At 48.5% G+C, this 20,515-nt stretch overlaps 1 protein-coding gene across 2 annotated transcripts in view; it reads left to right on the top strand.

Moving 5' to 3' along the window:
* The window catches only part of KCNN3 (potassium calcium-activated channel subfamily N member 3), a 163,428-nt gene that overhangs the window by 117,551 nt on the left and 25,362 nt on the right, over nucleotides 1–20,515 (top strand). The window contains exons 1-2 of one of the 2 annotated variants that reach the window (XM_037997866.2): nucleotides 19,401–19,611; nucleotides 20,042–20,183. In XM_037997866.2, the coding sequence (XP_037853794.1) occupies nucleotides 20,085–20,183 (99 nt within the window). In that variant the 5' untranslated portion in view covers nucleotides 19,401–19,611; nucleotides 20,042–20,084. Of the gene's footprint in view, nucleotides 1–19,400; nucleotides 19,612–20,041; nucleotides 20,184–20,515 lie in introns of those variants that run through there. The other variant, XM_007976953.3, reaches the window with a different exon arrangement.

Genomic DNA, 20,515 nt, shown 5'->3' on the forward strand with positions numbered 1-20,515 from the left:
AACAAACTTAATAAAGCAAACATCTATGTTGTCAAACTTACTGAGTTAAGTAGATGTGAATATAGTTAACTAGGTAGTAGCTTTATAATTATTTTGTCAAGCTTAACACGTGAAATTGTTCCCACTTAGTTACCAGTATTCTTAAATTGTCTTGTCTTGTTTATAACTTAAACTGTGGATTTTATTTAGAGAGTAAATGTGTCTGGAGGCTTTTCGTTATTTCAGACATTAGACGATAGATTCCTGAGGTGCCCGGCCTGTGCCTGAGGCCACATGATGCAGAACTGAAGGAAGATGGGTCTGAGCTGGGTACTTGGAGCCTAGTCAAGGGTGACCACAGGCCGAGGGAGGAGAAACTTCTGACTTGCAGCATCCTCACAGGAATGCTTTGTGGTGTTATCTCCATTTCCCTGATGGAAAAACTGAGGCCAAGAGCAGTGGGGTAACTCCCCCACCATGGTGTGGAGTTGCTTTATTGCCTCGCCCCCAGCAGAGGGCACATCTGAATGATAATATCTGCTACAGTGCTCAGCCTCTGTAGGAGGCTAGGAATTGTTTTTTTAATAAATAAGGAGCACCATCTTTGTTCATGGCCATTCATTCTACACAGGTTCTCCTCTGTGGCCCAGCACTCTGTGAAGTAAGCAGGGCAGGAGCAATTTTCCCATTTTAGAAATTAGGAAACAGAGGCTTTGGGAGGTAAGTGAGCCAGGGTCTCACCACTGGCCCAGTGCTGCTGCCCGGAGAGTCCTCCACCTGGAGCGCTCCCATTCTCCGAGGTCCCCTTGCCAACTGGCCATGACTGTCCAGCCTGAACATCACTCCTTCCTTCCTTCATGTGCTCAGTGCTTGAAGATGCCAGAGCCCAAGGTCACTTCAGCTAACAAGCCAATGGCTCTATATTTGGGTGAGCTGATGGTGCTAATGGCAGTGTAGATCTTCGTTTTAGAAGATAATTATGTTCTCTGAAAGTCTGCGGAGAATTGTGCCATTGCTTGAGGGGTATCTAATAAAAATCACCCATCAGGTAAAAGTAGAAGTCAGCAATAGACCAGTGTTCACCTAAGGAATCATCATCGTCATCACTATCATCATCTTCCTTATCAACAGCCTCATCTCCAGTCATGACAGATTTGGCCAAAAGGAAAAAAAATAAAGGAGGCCTTTCGAGGACTTAACACTGGGAGGACTTTCCTCCATGCCTCCTCTCTCTGTCTGTCTCCCTAATTTCAGTGAGTCAGTTTTTCCTCCCCATCTGTTTGCTTTCTGGCACTTTACACAACTGTCTGGGCTCTTTCATTTTGCCTTCTGTGGTTGCTCAACTCCATCGTTTCCCTCTCGATGCTTCTCCTTTGTTCCCTGGCAGGCTCCTCTCATCTGCCAGTTTCCAGTCCTATGAAGAGTCAGAGGTGGGTTGTAGTTTTCAGGCAGCATTTTTGTTGCCTGGCAACGTGTAACAAGCATCTTCGGTGGTGGCTGCTTCCCCTAAAACAGAGCCAGGTTGCGGATGCGGTGGACGAAGGAGTCTCTGGGAGCTTCTCTGGGGTCATGGGGAGGAGTTAGGGGTGGGGGACAGACAGACATACAGTCCATGGTGACTCTGAGTGTTGCCATTCTTACTCTTTTATAATAGTCTTGGCACCGGCACGCCCTCTCCTGCCCCATTTCAGGTATCCCAGGTCCTGTGAAAAGGTCCAGTGGTGAAAAGCCTTGGGTTAGGAGCCATCAGAAGTTCTGTGTAACTTGAAAGGCACCTGCCGCAGCTCCCTGAGGCGTGGCCAGCCTGGGTGAAGGCTGCTAGGTGGTTTCCGCTGGTGCTGACTCTTGCTTTATCTTGTACGCACGGGATACCACAGGCCTCCTGTCTGGAAAGACACCTGGCTTTTGCCTCCGCGGTCAGCCCCGCTGCTCGTCCTCCCGAGGATGGGAGTGGGAGAGAGAAGGGGGACAGAGTGTGATCCAAAAAAAACAAAAAACAAACAAAAAAAAACCTGACTTAGAGCTGGAGGGAGCTCTAGAGCTTCTTTAGCCAAATCCTCACGTTGTACACATGAGGAAACCAAGGCCCAAAGAAGAGAAGCAACTTGCCCAGAGTTACACCGCAAGTTAGGTAGGTCTAAGCTCCCAGCCAAGGGTCTCTCTCCTGGGACTGGATTCTGCCGAGCTCACAGATCTGATGCCCCATAGCTGGAAAGAGGCAGCGTGTGGTGAGAAGTACACCAGATGCCCAGTCCTCTGCTTTCTGGCCTCCATTTGCATATCTGAGAAGAATGAGGTGAACTGGGCTAGAGGGAGCCCCAAGACTCAGTGACTCTGATGGCAAAGCCGACCCAGCAGGCAGGTTCCTGCTGCCCAGGTCTTCGGCCACGTGTCCAGGGCTGCTGGCACCGCCCCAGGAAAGCCCAGAAGCTGAGAGGGTCCTGGGCCTCTGAGCTGATGCTCCCCGGGAGAATCCCACTGTGTGCAGAGACCCAGAGCACAGCCACGACACTTGTCACCATCAGGCTGATTTAGGGCAAGCCTCCTGGGCATCTGTGTCTTCAAAGATGGTCTCTTAAGACCCTCATCCTTGATGAGGGCTGCAGCTGCCCACTCCCCTAGCTAACCAGCTCTCCATCTTGTGTGGGAAATGGGTAACAAAATGTTCTCTGAGAATTACGGCTCTTTGGAGCTGGAAGGGGCCCTAATGCACGTGGACCCAGCCCCCCACCCTTCCCAGATGAGGAGAGGGAGGCCCAGAGCTTTGAGGGTTGATGCGAAAGGGGTTTTGCTCTATTCCCTTCAGACCCCACAGAGGAGAAGGCATCTCCAGACGGGTCATCTCTTTATCCTGCTCTGTCCTTTCCTCAAGTAAGAATCTCTCAGTTCAAAAGGCAGAGAGAAGGATTGTTGAAGGCAATCTGTCTCTTCACATGTCTTTCATTTTCCTCCTGGGGCTGAGGAGATGGGTGAGGAGGGGTGCAGGAGGCCCTTGGCCTGAGCACCAGGCCTGGAGCCTTCCCTTCCAGCCGCTGCTCTCCAGAGCTTGGGGTGCACCAGCTTCGAGGCTTTAAAAGTTTCTCCAGCAAGAAAGGCCCTTTTGAGGGAAGAGTTGTGTGTGTGACTGGCTGTCTCCATTCCTTTCTCCATATAGTATTGAGCTTCAGAATTGGCTTATTTCTGATGTGTACCAGAATTTTCAGTTAATCATGTAAACCAAGGCTCAGGTGACTTGTCTGTGGGGCAGGTGGGCCTGGACCAGCCCCTGAGAAACTACTCCCATCCTAGACTTTGTCATGCTTCACTTGGCCAGAGCCCACTCCCAGAAAGCAGGGCAATGTGCCTTTCTGGGTAGCCCAGGCCTATGGAAAGAGGCGAGAGGTCAGGGGCAGCTGCGTTCCCTGGGCAGGCTGCTTATGGTCCGGGAGCATCCCACAGTCTCCCCAAGCCCCATGGCCATGGGGCTCCCGGGTCAGGGCATTATTGTGCATATCCCCGTCCTCAGGCCCATCATGTTCAGGCCAGACCCTCACCCAGGTGCCCTTGCCGTCAGACTCCTCTCTCTCCAGCCTCTGTCTCTGTCTTCATCCCTCTCTTTCTCTCTCTCTTTCTCTATCTTCCTCTCTCTCTGATTCCCTGGGGGCTACTTTGCAACCTCTGCTGAGTCAGAATTCTTTCCACTCGCCCTGACATCCCAGGCTCCTCCTTGGCACCCTGTCTTATCTGTGGCAGGGAAAGACGCCCAACCAGAGCTCCCATGTCCTGCCCTGGGAACCCCACTGCTCTGGGAAACAAAAACAAGAAAATTCCTTCCCAGGGTACTTTTCCTGTGCTATTCCTCTTTGTTCTTGGTCACAGGGTGATTCCCACCTCCTTCCCACACTAACCCTGCCCAGGTGAGGCTGCAGCTTTGTGTGCCTTCCACAACATGTGCTTGCCTAGGGAGCTGCCTGCCTTTAATTATCTTTGGAAAGCATAGGTGAGAAGAGCAAGACACCCTTCTTTTCTTTAGGGCTCTTGCCAGGAGCACTGCCTATGCAGCACTTCCCTCCAGGGGGTGCCATTCACATCGAAGTCTTCGTGACTGGCACTCCTGGGAGTTGCACAGTGCACAACCTACGCTGCTGAACAGGGCAGCCCTGGCTCTATCTTACTGTCCTGGGAAGCATGGCTCATTATAACACAGATCCAGGATCAGATACCTGAGAAAGAGAGAATCCCCAGCAGTCTCTCCACTCATCTCCCCTCCCTTTTTAGGCCTCTACTTCCTCCAAGGTGTAATATGGTCAAAGACAGGGCTGTGGATGCAGGCAAGTCCAAGCATGCACTCGGGCCCTGCCACTCAATTGATGTTTTATTTTGTGCAAGTTTCCTAATCTAGTAATTAATCAAGTGATCCTCCCACCTCAACCTCCAGAGTAGCTGGGACTATAGGCACATACCACTATGCCCTGCTAATTTTATTCATTTTTTGTAGAGACATCATCTCACTTGTTGCCCAGTCTGGTCTTGAACTCTTGGGCTCAAGGGATCCTTCTGTCTCAGCCTCCCAAAGTGCTTGGATTACAGGCATGAGCCATTGCACCTGGTCTAATTTTCCAACTCAATAAAATGGGAAGTGACAGTTATGAGTCTTGTTTTTTGAGGATTAAATTAAGTAATGCACATAAAGCTTTGGCCCACATGGCACGTGACTGGCACTTGAGAAATGATAGGGACTATTCTTATCTCTTCAAATAAGATGAGCATCGAGTCCTACCTACCTCACAGAGATAGCCCCAGAAATAAAATGAGTGAGAAGTAGATCATATCTAAGATCTCTGAGGAAGTATTTTGCAAGAATCCCAACTACTGTTGTTCTTCTCTCTGTATATAAGAAACAAGAGCTGTGAAGCCCCTTTGCTTCCGAGTCATGCTCTGTGACTGATGGCAGATGTCGGGAAAGGCTCAACCAGGAGAGAGAAAGCTTGCAGGCACGGGCGGCAGACTGATGGCCCCGGGCGGGTGGAGCTGAATGAAAACCACAGACAGACAGCAACTGTGAGAGAAAGCAGAGACCCAGTATGGCTTTAAACAGAAAGCAGAGGCCCGCAGCAGGGAGTGAGATGAGACCAGGTTTAAATGTCACTTTCCCCTAAGTTCTTATTCATTCACAGCTTCCTTCAGTAGCTCTGACCAGCTTTCTCAGCACCTACTGACCGACAAACCAACTGACCAATGGAGGCTGGTGCTGGGGGTGGAGATGGCCAAGAGCCCATGGTGAGAAGTAAGGGAGAATGGGGAAAAAGGGGCTCCATGGAGGGCACTTGATCCAGGATGGCTTTCTGGAGGAGGTGATTTCCTAGGCCTAAGGGGCCTCCAGGCAGAGGGGCCAGCATGAACGAAGCTCAGAGGTGGGGGAGCATGGATTGCAGGAGAGAATAAGCAGTTGCTTGCCTGGGTGTCATAAGATGCCGCAGTGCACCCAAGGCTGCAGGAGCAGACAGGGGGCTTTTTCACCAGCCTAAAGATTTTGGAATGACTCCTCGATCAGCCAACAGTTTCCAACCTTATTTATGTACTTGTTTCTTTGATTCCAGCGACGCAGGAGAGATGGTATTCAGACACCTGACTTCTGCTGTGGGTGTGCCCCAGGTTATAAATCATTTTCATCAGGCTAGCTGGAGTCCCGGCCCTTCCTTTCCACTGAAGAAAGCAAATCAGAGTACAAGACAGCGAGAGTGGTATTATCACAGGATAGCCTTGAAACTGCCATAACAAAAAAATAAATCGTTCACAAATGTCAATCCTTCAACTACTATTAGGCCCAGAGAGATTGTTTGTCTACCCCAGTGTGTCGCTGCGCAGAGGCTGAGAACGTCCCCTCTTCTCTTCCCACACCTAGGCTGGGGGAGCCGCTGGTAGATTGGGAGCAGGGGAGGGTCTGGAATTTCGGAAAGATCTCCCTGGCTGCAGTGTGGAAGGGGGATTTGAGGGGAAGACGGGACACCAGTTGTGGAGACTGCTGTAGTAACAGAGCTGTGACAGGATGCTCTCCCCCCACCCCCCGGGACAGTGGTGGCTGGGATGGAGAGCAAGGGCAGTTTTGAGAGAGCTGAAGGAGCCAGCCCCCACCGGACTGACTCATGTGATGGGGAGGAAGCTCAGGAACAGTGCCTGGTGTCCTAGTGTGGCTGGATGGATAGCTGGTGGGACTGCCCACAAATAGGAGGTGCAGGATGAAGAGGGCCGGGGTTGCAGGGGACCTGGGCAGCAGGGAGATGGCAGGTAATGAGCAGAGTTGGGGATCAGTTGAGCTTAGTTTACCTCCCTCCAGAGATGTCCCATGTTGGGGGGACCCATGCACCTACTCCAGATGTTACCCTCCCCACTTCACAGCACAGGATTCTGCCTGGCGACATTTGATGCCATCTGTATCTGGCCACCCAGTGGGTGCCAAATGCAAGTTTGCTGAATAAGCAAAATCAAACTGAAGTAAACAAAGACTGGTGTCCCCAAGGGATGGCCAGCTCCTTGGAGGCAGCAACCCTTTCCCTCTAGGGCAGAGCTTCCTCTGTGGGTCCTCACAGGGGAGGGTGGGAGAGAGACTGAACGAGTGAAAGGGAAAACAAGAGGAGAGATGAGAAGGAGGTGGAGACAGTGCTTCAAAGGAGAAAAAAAGAAAAGCATGAGAGAGAAGAAGAAAGAACAGAAAGGGGCAAAGGTAGGAAAAATACAGGAGGAGGATGAAGACGGAGGGGTTTCGGGTGAGGGTAATGGTGCAGGCCAGCTGTGCCCGTGAGTTCACGGGGTTCTGCTTATTAAACCCCAGCACTGGCAACTTTGAGAAGTTGCTCAGAGTTTCTTCCCCGCCCTGCTTCTCCCTCCAACTCACCTCAGCCTTCTCCTGAGCCTGCCGCTCCACCCGCAGCACTGTCATCCCAGCCCATACCTGCTCCTCTGAGATGGCTCTGTGTCCCCTGCGCAATGGCCCCCCGCCTCAACTTGGCATCACTTGTCTCCATTGGAATGCGGCCCTTTTTTGCCTTGGTGCTTTTTGGTGTCTGCCTCCTTTCTAGAACTCTTAAGTTCCCAAGTAGGCACCAAGCCAGGCACACACTAGGGGGCTCATTTCTATTGCTGACCAAATGAACTCATTTACTAAGTTCCAAAATTTGTGCCAGGCACTGTGCAGAGTTTTATGTTTTTCATCCATGTAATCATCCACGTGGTCCTGTACAAGGTTTTACTGCTTCATTTTACAGAAGTGAAGCCTAAGACACAGAGAGGTAAGCGCCTTCCCTAGGCCACACAGCTAACAGGTGGCAGGGCTGGGATCCAGACCCCCATCTGTTGGACTCTCTGCCCGTGCCCTCTCTGCCACGCCACCTCCAAATACCGTGGAAGACATGCTTCCCATGGGAACAGTGCTGCTTCCGAGCATATTGTTTTTCTCTATTTTCATGCATTTTATTAAACATTTCCAAATCAGGAAACATGGAAATATTTTTTAATAAGAAGAAAGGAAACATTGCAAATTGAGAAACTGACTCAGAAGGATTTGCCAGATGAGCCATCTGGTTTTTAATTTAATAGCCATTCAAAGAGGTTGACAGTGCTTCCCTCTAAGAAGAAAATGGACTATGGAAGGAATGGCAGCTGGCTTCCCTCAAGTGGTGCATCCATTTGCAAGGTGGAGAAGTTGAGCAAGACCAAGAGACCCAAGAGAAGAGAAACACACTCCAAGAAAAGCTTGGCCGGTGCTGGTGTTGAAGCTTCCCCACCCAGGCCCGCGGAGGTTGCATCCAGCTGTGTGACACCAGCCAGCTGTCCCACCTCTTCCAGAGTTGCTCAGAAGCTTCTACAGAAAACCACTAATGGAGACAGAGATGCCACCACCTCAGTGAAAAAAAGCCACACCAACCAAACCCGCGTGTTCACAGAGCAAGAACAAGCTGTGGTTGTTTGGCGGCAAGTCACATTTGTTTGTTGGAGCCGTTGTGCTCTGGTGGTGCTGGTTTTCTCTCCTTTTAAAAATAACTGGAGGCCTTGCACCATGCTGTTAGTTCTTAGCGCTGGAAATAAAAGACTAGATTTAGAGTTGCCTTGGAAAGATCCAGGGCTGTTAACTTGAATTACCTGGTAGAGGAGAATGTCGTTATTTTCCTAAATTCAAAGCCAATTCTTGAAAAATAGGACACAGAGGTGAAGTGGATGGAGGGGTGACTTTATATATGCATATGGTGTCCTGGGCACGTGGTTTGATAGTCTTGTGATCAGCCCTGAGTCTTCAAAGCCATTCATTTTATATTTTAAGATGTTTATAAGGGAAATTGTTTTTGAGAAAAGAACAAACTATTTTTTTTTTTTTTTTTTTTTTTTTTTTTTTTTTTTTTTTTGCCTTGATGTGAATTCACCCACTGGCACAAGCAGTAATAGCCCTGAAGTCACCTTAAGCCATTTATTCCTCAGCTGCTTTGAATTTCAATGGGATTCTTTCACACACCTCAAGCATTTCTGAAATGTTCCTAAAGGAGCTCATAATACCCTTAAGAAATGGTGATTTCACCCCATTTTCTCCATAAAGCTGGTATCACATGCCCTAGCATGCTGAGGGTATTTGATAATTAGAAGTTGATTATACTGGGGACCTGGACAAAGGCAGAGCTGGGAATGGGAATAAAACCCAGGACTCCATGAAAATCTCTTTCCTTTCATAATAGCTTCTAATTCAGGCTTCTAATAGCTTCGAATGCCAGTCACACACACAGTCTCCCGGCCATCACCTACTGGCAGTGGCTGAGCGGGTACTTTGCCAAGCTGGAATGGTCCCTGCCCAGGCACACAGGTGCTGCCTCCATGCCCCACCCTGTGCCCAGCTCACTGCAACTGCCATTTTTAGCAGCCGAGAATATACAGGTTTCAGTCTCAGTCTTTTCACTTAGTTGCTGTGAGAAGTTAGTTAGGTCAGTTACACACTGGAGCTTTGCATTGATTCACTGTAAAATCGGGTAACAGCTCTTATCCTGCTGGTCTTGTCCCACTGGCTTGTGAGAAAGACGAAGTGGGGCCATTCATTCATTCATTCACTGGACAAATATTTATTGAGCACTAGGGATACAGCAGTAAACAAAACAGAAAAAGTCCTTTCCTCCATGAACCTGATATTTTAATAGGGGTTGACAGTCAATAAATACAAAAATAGGCCACATATCTCTTATGTCAGGTGGTGATAAGTGCTGTGGAGAAGAATGACTCGGTGAAAGCTGGTCTGGTGGGTGTGGGGCAGTAGTGCACTTGGAGACAGGGTGGGCAGGGAACACCTTACTGAGAAGCTGACATTCGTGCAAAGGCCTGAAATTATCTGGGATAAGAGCCTTCTAAGTACAGATGTCCCGTGACTTACTTCACAATAAACCCACAGTAAGTTGAAAATATCGTAAGTTGAAAATGCACTGAATGTACCTAACCTACTGATCATCATAGCTTAGCCCAGCCTACCTTAAACGTACTGGGAACGCTTGCGTCAGCCTGCCGCTGAGCAAAATCACCCGGCAGCACAGTGCCCTGTAGAGGACCTTGTAGAGTACTCGTGATCACCTGGTTAACTGCGAGCTGCCCAGCATCGGGAGGGAGAGTTGCATCACAGATCCCTGGGAAAATATCAACATTCAGAATTTGAGGTACACTTTCCACCGACTGTGTATTGCTTTTGCACTGTTGTAAAGTGGCACCATTGTAAGTCAGGGCCATCTCTGGAAAGAACAGCAGGTGAGGGGCTCTGAGGCAGGAGTAAAGGTGGCTGGGTGAAGGAGCTGCAGAACCCCAGGTGGCAGGGCCAGTGGGCAAAGGTGAGATGGACTCAGAGAGGCCCCCAGGTTGGGGGCCCCAGGAGACTTCGGCTTTTTTTCTGAGGGATACAGGAACTTTTGTCTTACTTTTTTTAGAGGGCCTCTCTGGCTGCTGTAACGGGACTAGCTTGGGGCAAGGGTCGCCCAGGCAGAAGCAGGAAGGCCAGTGAGGCAACTACTGCAGTGGTCCAGGTGAGAGGGAGGGGCTGGTCCAGGTGAGATGGTGGGGCTGGAGCAGGTGAGAGGGCGGGGTTGGTCCAGGTGAGAGGGCGGGGCTGGTCCAGGTGAGAGGGCGGGGTTGGACGAGGTGAGAGGGTGGGGCTGGTCCAGGGTGGCCACAGACCAGGGATGACAGGCGCTCCAATTCTGGAGATATTTTGAAAGCAGAGGTGACAGAATTTAATGGAGATAAGGGGTTTAAGCTGCGAGTCACCATATGAAGAGAAGGGGCTGCAGCCACCCAGAAGAACAGCGACGATTAAAAGGAGAAGCTGGGAGGAGTTTCTGTTTTCCTACACAGCAGCATCTGCTGCCTGTTCTTTCCGTGCGGCTGCCCTTGTCACTAGGACGAAGCCCCAGGTGGGAGGCTCCTGCAGAGGCCGTGACACGCCTCTGTCTGTATCACTCGCTGAAGGCTGATGCAGCCCGTGCACATTCATTCCTCACCGCAGCCTCGTGAGGCAGGCAGGACGGCATCATTACACCCTGCTTCCCCGGAGAAGCAGCAGGCCCCGAGTCCGTGGAGTCATCTGCTGAAGGTCACAGAGCCATTTGGCATGAAAGGCAGTCTCTGGGCTCCAGATCTTGTGTTCTTTCTGCTATGCCAAGGCTAACCATAGACACACAAGATGAAAATCGCACTTTTTTTTTAGTGCACCTATGTGCCCGGCACTGCTCTAATCATTTTAGACATATCAGCTCCTTTAACCCTCACGGTAACTCTCTGTGAGGTGGTACAAGTATTATCCTCTTTTACAGGTAGGAAGACTGAGGATAAGTTCATGTAGACATTAAGGTGCAAAGCCCGGATTCAAACAGGTGTTCTGGCCCTGGAACCTGTGAGTTCAGCCATGACCCCAGCCAGCCAGGCGATCTCTCCGCAAGCTGGTGTGCGGACAGCAAGCAGATACTGCTGATGCCGCGTGGTGTGTGAGACACAGGCAAAGAGCTCTGGTTGGCTGGGTGGGTCAGGATGGGATTTGAAGTGGGCCCTGAAGGGCCAGTTAGAAGACATCAGGGAGGACAGGGCAGGGGTGACAGGAGCAAGAGAGCCATGTGTGCAAGGCAAGCTTGGAGCACAGCAACGCTGAAGCGGCAGTCAGAGCAGGAAGCCAAGAAGGCACAGTTGAAGTGGGAGGAAAGCAGGCCAGTGAGCCGCTGCACACGCCAGAGGAGGGCAGTGTTCGGAGGAGAGAGGCACCGGTGGGGGTCAGAGGCCACCAGGGGGCCAAGCCAGGTATGTGTTGTTGGCTTCTTCATTGGAGAAATTCTGAAGCACAGGGTTCGCAGCTCAGTGGGCAGGTCTGACTGTGTGGCTCTGAAGATTGACTGGAAGGCAAGGACAAAGCAGTCCATTTGGCTGCTTTGGAGTTCTGCAGAGGGTCTGGTTCAATGCCTGCAAATTTCCAACAAACAAATCAGACCCAGGACAAATGGCTAGAGCCATCATATCATGTAGATCCGTGTGAAAAGAATCCTTTTTATTTTATTTTATTTTATTTTTTTACAAAACTGGTTTTAAAAAGTGTTCAAACTCTTTTGGAGAAGAAGGAAGAAGAGGCAGTCATTTCACTTTGGCTTATTTTCTGTCACCCTAGTGCTGTAACAGATCACAGCTAGTGTCACGAAGCTGAGTTCTTATTAATAGTGAGAACTGACTCCAAGCTCAAGGAATTTGGCAGCCACTTTGACAAAGGTTTAGTCTGCCGAAGAGAACAGCTGAAGTCATTTTAACATGATTCGCTGAATTTACTGAAGCAAGCCTCACTTGTGTAGGGGGACAGGAAAAGCAGCATGCAGGCCTTATTCAGCCCACAAGCATTTTAGTGAGTACCTATTATGTGCTAGACCCTGCGAATGTACCAAGGAAAGGCTACAGAGAATACTGTAATATAACTTCAGGGTTAGACAAATAGACCAATGGAACAGAATAGAGAACCAAGAAATAGTACCACTTCCACATATAATTCATGAGACAGAGGAAGCATTGAAAGCTAGTGGGGGAAAGGATGGTCTGCACATTAAGTGAAACTAAGATAATTGCTTACCCATGTGAAAAAAATGAAGTTGTATCCCTGCTTCGCACCATATGCAAAATCAATTCCAGGCAAATTAAAGACTTAGAAAGGCAACATTTTAAAACATGTAAAAATGTTACAATCTCAGGGAGGGAACCATTATTGCAAAAACCAAATAACTGCTAATTATAAATTAAAGGATGATAAAGTCACCTACAGTAAAATTTAAAACTTCTATTCATCAAAAATACTGTAGAGAAAATAAAAAGGCAAGGCACACACTGGAAGAAGATATTTGCAACACACAAACTGATGAAATTCTTGTTATCTAGAATATATAAATAATTTTTAGAATGAGAACAAGACACAAACAAGCCAATAGAAAAGTGGACAAAAGTCATGAATGACACGCCACAGAAGAGAAAGTATGAATGACACAGAAATATATGAAAGGCTACTTAAGCTTTTATCATGGAAATGTAAAGTCAAATCTCGATGAGATCCCGATTCACCCACTAGTTTGGCGAAGACTAAAGTCAGATCATGGCAAGTGTTAATGAGGATAGGGAGCAACAGGAATTCTTCTCCACCACTGGTGGAAGCCTAATTGGCACTGGCATCTTAGAAAACAACTTGGCATTTTCTAATGAAGTAAAATATGTACATATCCTACAAACCAGCAAACCCAGTCTTAGGTATGTGTCCTAAAGAAACTCTTATGCAGTGTACCAGGAGCTATGATTAAGAATGTTTGGGCTGGGTGAGGTGGCTCATAGCTGTAATCCCAACATTTCGGGAAGTCGAGGCAGGAGAATCTCTTGAGCCTCAGAGTTCGAGGCTACAGTGAGCTGTGATTGTGCCACTGCAGTCCAACCTGGGCAACAGAGCAAGACCCTGTCTCTAAAAATATAATAAGTCAATAAAAACAATGTTTGTAGCAGTATTTCTGATTAGAGGAAAAACCTGTAAGCTATCCCAATGTCCATCAATAGATGAATGAATAAATAAATCATGGCATATTCATACGATGAAATACAATACAGGAATAAAAATACCCTATAGCCACATATGTCAGTATAATATATATGTTGAACAGAAAGGAAGCAATTCATAGAAGGGTTCACTGTATTAATTATCTGTTGCTGCATAACAACTTGCTCCAAAATTTAGCAGCTAAAAACAACAGACATTCACTATCTCACAGTTGCTGTGGGTCAGGAATTCAGATGCAGCTTAAATGGGTACCTCTGGCTCAAGGTCTCTCATGAGATTATCAGGCTGTCAGCCAGGGCTATCATCTCACCTCAAGGCTTCACTTAAAGAGCACCTGCTTCTAAGCTGCTCATGTGGTGGCTGGCAGGCTGTGTCCCTTGCCATGTGGCACTCCACGGGATTGCCTCCATGACATGGCCAGTGGCTTCTCCCAGGGAGAGCAATCCAAAAGAGAACTAGTGAGAGATCACCCAAGACAAAAGCCATGATCTTACCATAATCTAACTTCAGAAATGAGAGTCTATCACTTCTGCCACACTCTATGTGTTAGAAACCAGTTACTGGATCCAGCCCACACTCGAAAGGATTGCAAAAGTGTGTGAAGACCTCAAGAGGAGGGGGGATATCGAGGCCATTTTAGAAGCTTCCTACCATACTCTCGTAGTATGATTTCATCCTTATGAAGGTCAGAAATAGGACAAATGAAATTACATATTGCTTAGGCAATCCTACCTATGTGGAAGCACTATGAAGAAAAAGAGGAAATGATAAACATGACATTCAGGGTAATGATGATCCTGGGGTGGGGGGCGCTGAGAATGGAGAGAACACACAAGTAGATTCCACAGATTGGAGCTGGATGGTGAGTTCATGGTGCTTATTTTCTTTTTGTGTTTCTTGATGTCATTTAATGTTGCGTGTAGTTTTGTTTTTTTCTCTTTGGTTTGGTTTTCTGTTGACATGATCAAAGTTACATGTGCATACACTGTAGAGTCAGTCCTTCTGTGGTATTTGCTGTCTTCCACCAGCTCTTCCCATTTACCCTTCTCCAGAGGCAGCTACTTTTACCTCCTTTTGCTAATTAGTTTTAGTATTTGCCTCCATGTCTGTGAGTAATATGTGTGTATTGCTATCCTTTGATGCTTTGGTTTGTTTAGGTATTACCTATTCCCTTCCCACTCTGAGAGATGAAAATTCAGCTCCCTTTCCTCCTCTCCAACTCTTCCTCACCCTTCATCTTCCTTTTATAATTATATCATAATTTTGGTTAAAGCAGTAATCAGTGTTTACATTAGTCAGTCAACACTAATTTGACTCTATTCCTAGTTCAGCCACCTTGTAGTAAAATATAACTTTTCCCTTCCTGCGGAACTTTTCATTTTTCCTGGAGTTGTTAATGATCATGTTTGTGCGTTTGCTTAGTTTTCTATGTATTTGTCATTAAATCAAGTGCAAACTCTGGCAGTTGTCTAAATCTGTCTTCAGGATGTTCAGGCACATTAGATTTTCTATCAATTTCATCTCCTTGGAAGTGTCTCCCAGAGTCTCTCGACCTGCTCCAGCCTGGACGGGTTGTCCTCCACGCCTGGTGTGCACCTGTCCTACAAGGACCTCCCTGTACCATCACCCTGAGCTCATTGCCTTTATCCCTTGTCTTCCTCCTTGGTTTACTTCTTTGTTTTGGTGAACCATACCTCCTGTGGCTTCCTGAGAGAGGGTGCATGGGAGGCAAACCCGTGACAACCTTGCATATCTGAAAATGTCTTCATTCCACCCTCAGACTGAACTAATACTTTGGCCGATTCAGATTCTGGTTTCTGGTTTGGAATTCTGATTTGGAAATAATTTTCCTCCAGAATTTTGAAGGCTTTATTCCATGGCCTTCTAGCTTCCAGTGTTGCTGTCAAAAAGTCCAAAGCTGTTGTAATTTCTGGTTCTTCGTATCTGGCCTCTTTTATACCTTCCCTCAAAACCCCTAAAGCTCTGTGGGATTGTCTCCTTTCCCCTGGTGTTCTGAAATTTCACAATAATGTGCCTTGGTATGCATCTATTTTCATCCACTGTGCTGGGGACAGTGAGCCTTTGCTCTGGAAACTCATGCCCTTAAGTTCTGGGGATTTTTATTTTTGAATGATTTTTAAAATAATTACTTCTCTCCTTCTTTTTCCCCCAGTTGTTTCTTTCTGTAACTCCTACTATTTGAATTGGGAGACTGATTCACTGATTTTCTCATATTTTCTTTCCCTTTCTCTCCTTTTAACAGATGGTGGGGGGTCTCGCTGTGTCCCCAGGCTGGAGTGCAGGGGCACAATCTTAGCTCACTGCAGCCTCAACCTCCTGGGCACAAGCAATTCTCCGGCCTCAGCCTCCAAGCAGCTGGGGGATACAGGCACGCACCACAATGCCTAACTTCATATTTTCTTTCATTTTCATTCTTTGTCTTTTTCTGCTTTTTGGGAAACTTCCTCGATTTATCTTCTAGCCCCTCTAGGAAGACTTTTTTCATACAGCATTCCATTCTTGTCTCGTGGGTCTAGTATCTTATTTTATCTCTCTTACGTTAATTATAGGGTTTTTCTTTCAAGAGTTCTCTCTGTGAATGGTCTGTATTTGATCCAGAGTTCCTTCTTTTTGTTTGTTTAATTGACTGGTTTGATCTGTGTCTTTAATGTTAGAGACTCCTGGCTGTCTGGGGATTCCTGGTTGCCTGTTTATTTTTAAAAGTAGGGGACTAACAACTTTGAGCTGTAAGGGATTTGAGGGAGCAAAAGTAGACATACGTCTCTACCATCTTTGCCAAGTCATATAGTCGTTTGTATCTCTCATTTATTTCATGTTAAGAAGGGAAAAAAAAAATCCATAGTCCACACCCTGAAAGATAAATCAGTAACTGTAATAACTACCCTTGAGCTCAAAGAAAAATTGTATCTTTTCCTCCTCAGCCTTTAAAGAAAAACATGGAGCTATCCCCCCCCAATTTTCGATTGCAAAAAATAGCACGAGATTAGTATGTGAATTTGTGACATGTGTAAACCGCTCTAAAATTGTGAATAGGTTTAGAAACCTTTTCTCCCTCCTCTCTACTCCCACAGTCCTGAATCACCAGCCCAGCCTTCTGGCTCATCACTTCCTGCTTGGTGAGTTACATGCATGTCTTATCTCCATGACGATGCTCCAAGCCACTGGAGAGCAGGGTGCATGTCCAATTCATCTCAGCATCTTCTGTAGCCCCCACCAGTGGAGCGATCACTGAAGGCTGACAAACAACGAAGGACACTCTCAAGACCTTCATCTCCTCTGCTCAGCACACACAGTTAGCACCCACAGGAATTTATTACGGTGAATGAAAAAAGAAACCCACAAGAATATAATTTATATGTAATTCCACTTTGGTCTCTAATCTCTTTACCTTGGCATCCTCCCACATATGAATAGGATGCTCCATGATCCTAAGGGCAGTCAAACAGCCAGGGAGCGCGAGTTTAATCCTCAGGGTTTGCAGGGAAAGGAGGACTGTGGAGACCCGTGTGCACAACAAAACCCATGATGTGACAGAGCATGGGCTACAGATTAAACCCTAACTTCATAGTTAGGTATTCAAGGCTCTCCATTGCTTCTCCCTGGACACCTGCAAAGCTTCTAGCAGCATTCCTTATCTGGGGCCTGACCTCTGTAGTCAGTCTTGCATGTAGAAGAATTTTCAGATACCAAGTGTCTCATGTCCTTTCTTTGTCCAAGAACTTACAGTTGATTTATTTTGTATCTGTATCAAATAGTTCTCCAGCCTAAACTTCAAGACCTCTTCATGAATGCCTCACCACTCCACTGCACGTGTAAATCCATGCCCCTGTATTTTTCTGTCTATTGTTTCTCAGACTGGTAACACCTGCGCCCTCTCAGCAATGATAATGGCCGACGTTTAGTGAGCACTTACTTTGGGCCAGCCACTGTGCTGGTATTGCTTGTGGGTTATTTTACTTAATCCTCCCATCAGCAGATAAGGAAATTGAGTGACAGAGGGTACGTCACTTGCCCACAGCCATGGAGCTACTAAACGTTGGAGCTGGAGCTCCAAGCCAGGCAAGCCCAGCCCAGCCCAAGATCACTGGCTCAGCTCAACTCCTCACTGCTAAACTGCCTCAACCACGTTTCCTCAGACCTTACCCAAGACTTGTCTTCCAGAAAATGTTTTTTGGAAGAACTGAGGACCCTGGCTGTGACTCTACTACATTTATGTGTTGCCGGCTTGTGGCATGGAGCTGACTTTACGTCTTCTCCCTTCTGTGTCCCCTCCCACAGTCACTGAAGTCTTGCTTTAGAGAAGCTGAAGTCTGATGTTTTCACCACTGTCTCAGCACAGGGTCTGAGGGTCAGGGTCTGCCGCCATCCCTCCAGCCAGAGAGCAGCCCGCTGGGAGGGGAGGGGTTGCATTGACCTGAAGGCCTAGCGGGCAGAGCGAGCAGGCAGGGAGGCAGCTGCCTGTCGAAGGCCACAGCAGAGCTGGGAGGGGCTGCCACGCCGGGCCACAGTCAGGGGTAGATGAATCCCGGGAATCCGAGTTGGGAGCCACCAGCCTGTGCTACTCAAAGATAGTCAGGGGAGCAAAGGCAGGCCCCGCCGGGGGAAATGAGGCCCATGCAGCCAGCCAGGGACCCTCAGGGTGGTAACAGAGCATCCCTGGGGAGCAAGTGTAGCAGATGGAGAGGGCAGGCAAGGCCATCTCATCAGCAGAGCTTTGGGGAGGGGGTATCTTTTCTTCAGATGTCCCCAGAAGTACCAGACACCTGTCCTTGTGCAGACAGCCACAAAAAGGCTAATGCCATGCCACCCGCCGGGTCCCCAGTTGCTGGCCAAGGGCTCAAGTGGGCTGGAGAGCCCACCACTGATGTGCTCACAGGGATCTGCTGGGGCCAGGCTCCGGTGGGTGAGAAAGGCTGTGGCCTGTGTCTCTGTCCCAGCTTTGCACACCTGTTTCTTGCCTGGCCACCCCACCTCTGTGTCCTGTGTCTTCAAATACCCTGCTCACCACCCGCAGACCACTCTTCCCAGCAAGCTGTGTCATCTTGTCATTCCTGTGCTCAAGAACCCAGAATCTCTTCTAAGGCCTCTAAGGCAAAATCCAAACTTCTTATCCCAGAATTCCAGGCCTTCGTAAATCTGACCCCTGGTCTCTGAAGACCCCTGGTTGCCTGCTACTAGAGCCCAGGTGATCTCCTCTCACCGAAGCTTCCTCATTATCCCCAAGACACATGCCAGTCGCTTTTGCCCCTGATGTTGAGTGAAACAGTGAAAGGAGCATGGGCTTTGCTTCCTGTGTGTCCTTGGGCAAGTCACCCAGTGTCTCTGTGCCTCCTGCTGCTTACCTGGGAAATACTTTAATGGCTGTTGTGAGGTTAGAATGTTTGCGTACAATGTGCCAGCCACACAGCAGGTGCTCAATACATGCACAGTATCCATCATACTGTGCTCTTGCTGCTCCCTGACTTGATGGCCCTGTCTCCTTTCTGACTGGCTGAACTCCTGCCTCCTTCCAGGCCCATCTCTCGCTGCACCTATACATGCAGCCTGCCCTGCACGCCTCACTTAAGGTGGCAAGGGAAGGAAAAGCAGCGTTTGCCTATCACTCGCTGGGCACAGACCCCGTGGGGGCGTGGAGATCCCTGATGATGGCAGCGAATCCTTCCAGGGGCCTCCTTGTGCTAGGCCTGTCCCGGCACATTGTGTTCATTAACTCATGGAAGCCCTGATGGTAACTGACTTCCATAGATTCAGGTTCCTAAATGGCTTTCTGCTCTATCCAACCTAGTTGGTTTGGTCTCCCTGGCCCTTTGTTTTTAGCTTCCCCGTCCAGTGGCCTCCCAGGGGCTAAGAGGAGATTTTATCAAGAAGTGAAGCCCTACATTATAAAATGAAGAGTCTATTGTGTGTTGTTCAGGCTGATCCCATTAGAGAACGGTTTGGAAGAGGATCCACCTTCACCAGCCCTGCCACCCAGCCTGCAACCAGCTCCCTTGCTGCACTTTGTATAAGCCCTGGGCTTTCATTAGGGTCTTCTGCCCAGAGCACCCACTCCTCTGGGCCTGCCTGGAAAATGCAAGCCTTGCTTTTCTGTGGCACCTCTGTAGACCCTCATGTGTTTGGGTCAAGGTCGTTGCCCTCTGCCTCCATCCCCAGGGCACCCCTCTGCAGATACCTGCCTCTTTGACAAACCCCTCTCCTGGGCTGAGTCTCTGAGGGCAGGGGCTGTGTGGTGTTCATTTCTGTCTTTCAGTACTTGGCACAGAGCCTGGCATGCAGCAGGCCTTGGTGTTGGGGTTGAAGGGAGGGAGGAAGGGGATGGGGTGGAATAGGCATCCAGGCAGAGGAAATGGTGCTGATGTTTCCAGTTGGTTCGTCTCAGGGCGGGGCAAGTACAAGTCCCTGTCTGACTCAGAAAGGGAGGTCTCCGTGGACACCCCAGACCCCCCTCTAGAGATAGCTCCACGAGAGCCCCAGCCACCACAGCTTCCCTCTAGACCCCCGGGAGATATCAGTCTTTGAAATGCTTCAACTTTCTTAGAGGAAATCACTGAGTATGTTTGATAATTTTTTTTGACATTTTCCCTGTTCAGGAGCTTGTGATTTCAGATTAATCACATCCACATACATTTAGACTATCGGCTTGGAAGGGAAAATTTGAATTTTATTACTGCATGATTTCATCCAAAGCTATCTTACCAACACTAAAAGGGTGTCTACAATGAGGTGCAAATCATGACAAAACATTTTATCTCTGGGACCAAGCTCATGGCAGGAGGCCAACGGGATGGGGGGCTGCAGGTGGGACCTGGGTGGGCACAGTCGCAGCCCCTTCAGTAGCCTAAAGAGATCTGTGTGAGCCACTGTCACTGCTGCCTCTTCCTCAGCCAAATATCTCATTTCCTTCCCCCCTCTAGGTTTGCCCACAGCCCTTACTCCCGGGAATGGCTGTTCATCGACTAACTCCTGTCTTCCCCTTGGCAGGTACCATGACCAGCAGGACGTAACTAGTAACTTTCTGGGTGCCATGTGGCTCATCTCCATCACATTCCTTTCCATTGGTTATGGGGACATGGTGCCCCACACATACTGTGGGAAAGGTGTCTGTCTCCTCACTGGCATCATGGTGAGTACCCGCCTCTGCCCATTCCCTACCCTCAAAATGTGGCAAAGAGCAGAACTCTTTCTTGCAAGCACATAGGGGCCTTCCTAGCCACAGCGTGGGGGGCGGCTGTTAGCTAATCAACCTGCGTGTGTGTCCCCTATACATAAAAAGACAGGTGGGAAATCTGCAATGGTTTCTCACTCTTCAGTTGACTTTTCTAAGGTAAGAATGAGCCCTGGACTCCTGGCAGTTAATGGTCTATTCACAGCTCCCTCAAAATGGGCTGGGTGAAGCTGGTCTTGGCCCGATGCTTTGATGCCCACTGCACTGCTGTGCAGCCCCCCAGTTTGCTC

Source organism: Chlorocebus sabaeus, chromosome 20, assembly GCF_047675955.1.
Source record: "Chlorocebus sabaeus isolate Y175 chromosome 20, mChlSab1.0.hap1, whole genome shotgun sequence".
Classification (NCBI taxonomy): Eukaryota; Metazoa; Chordata; class Mammalia; order Primates; family Cercopithecidae; genus Chlorocebus; species Chlorocebus sabaeus.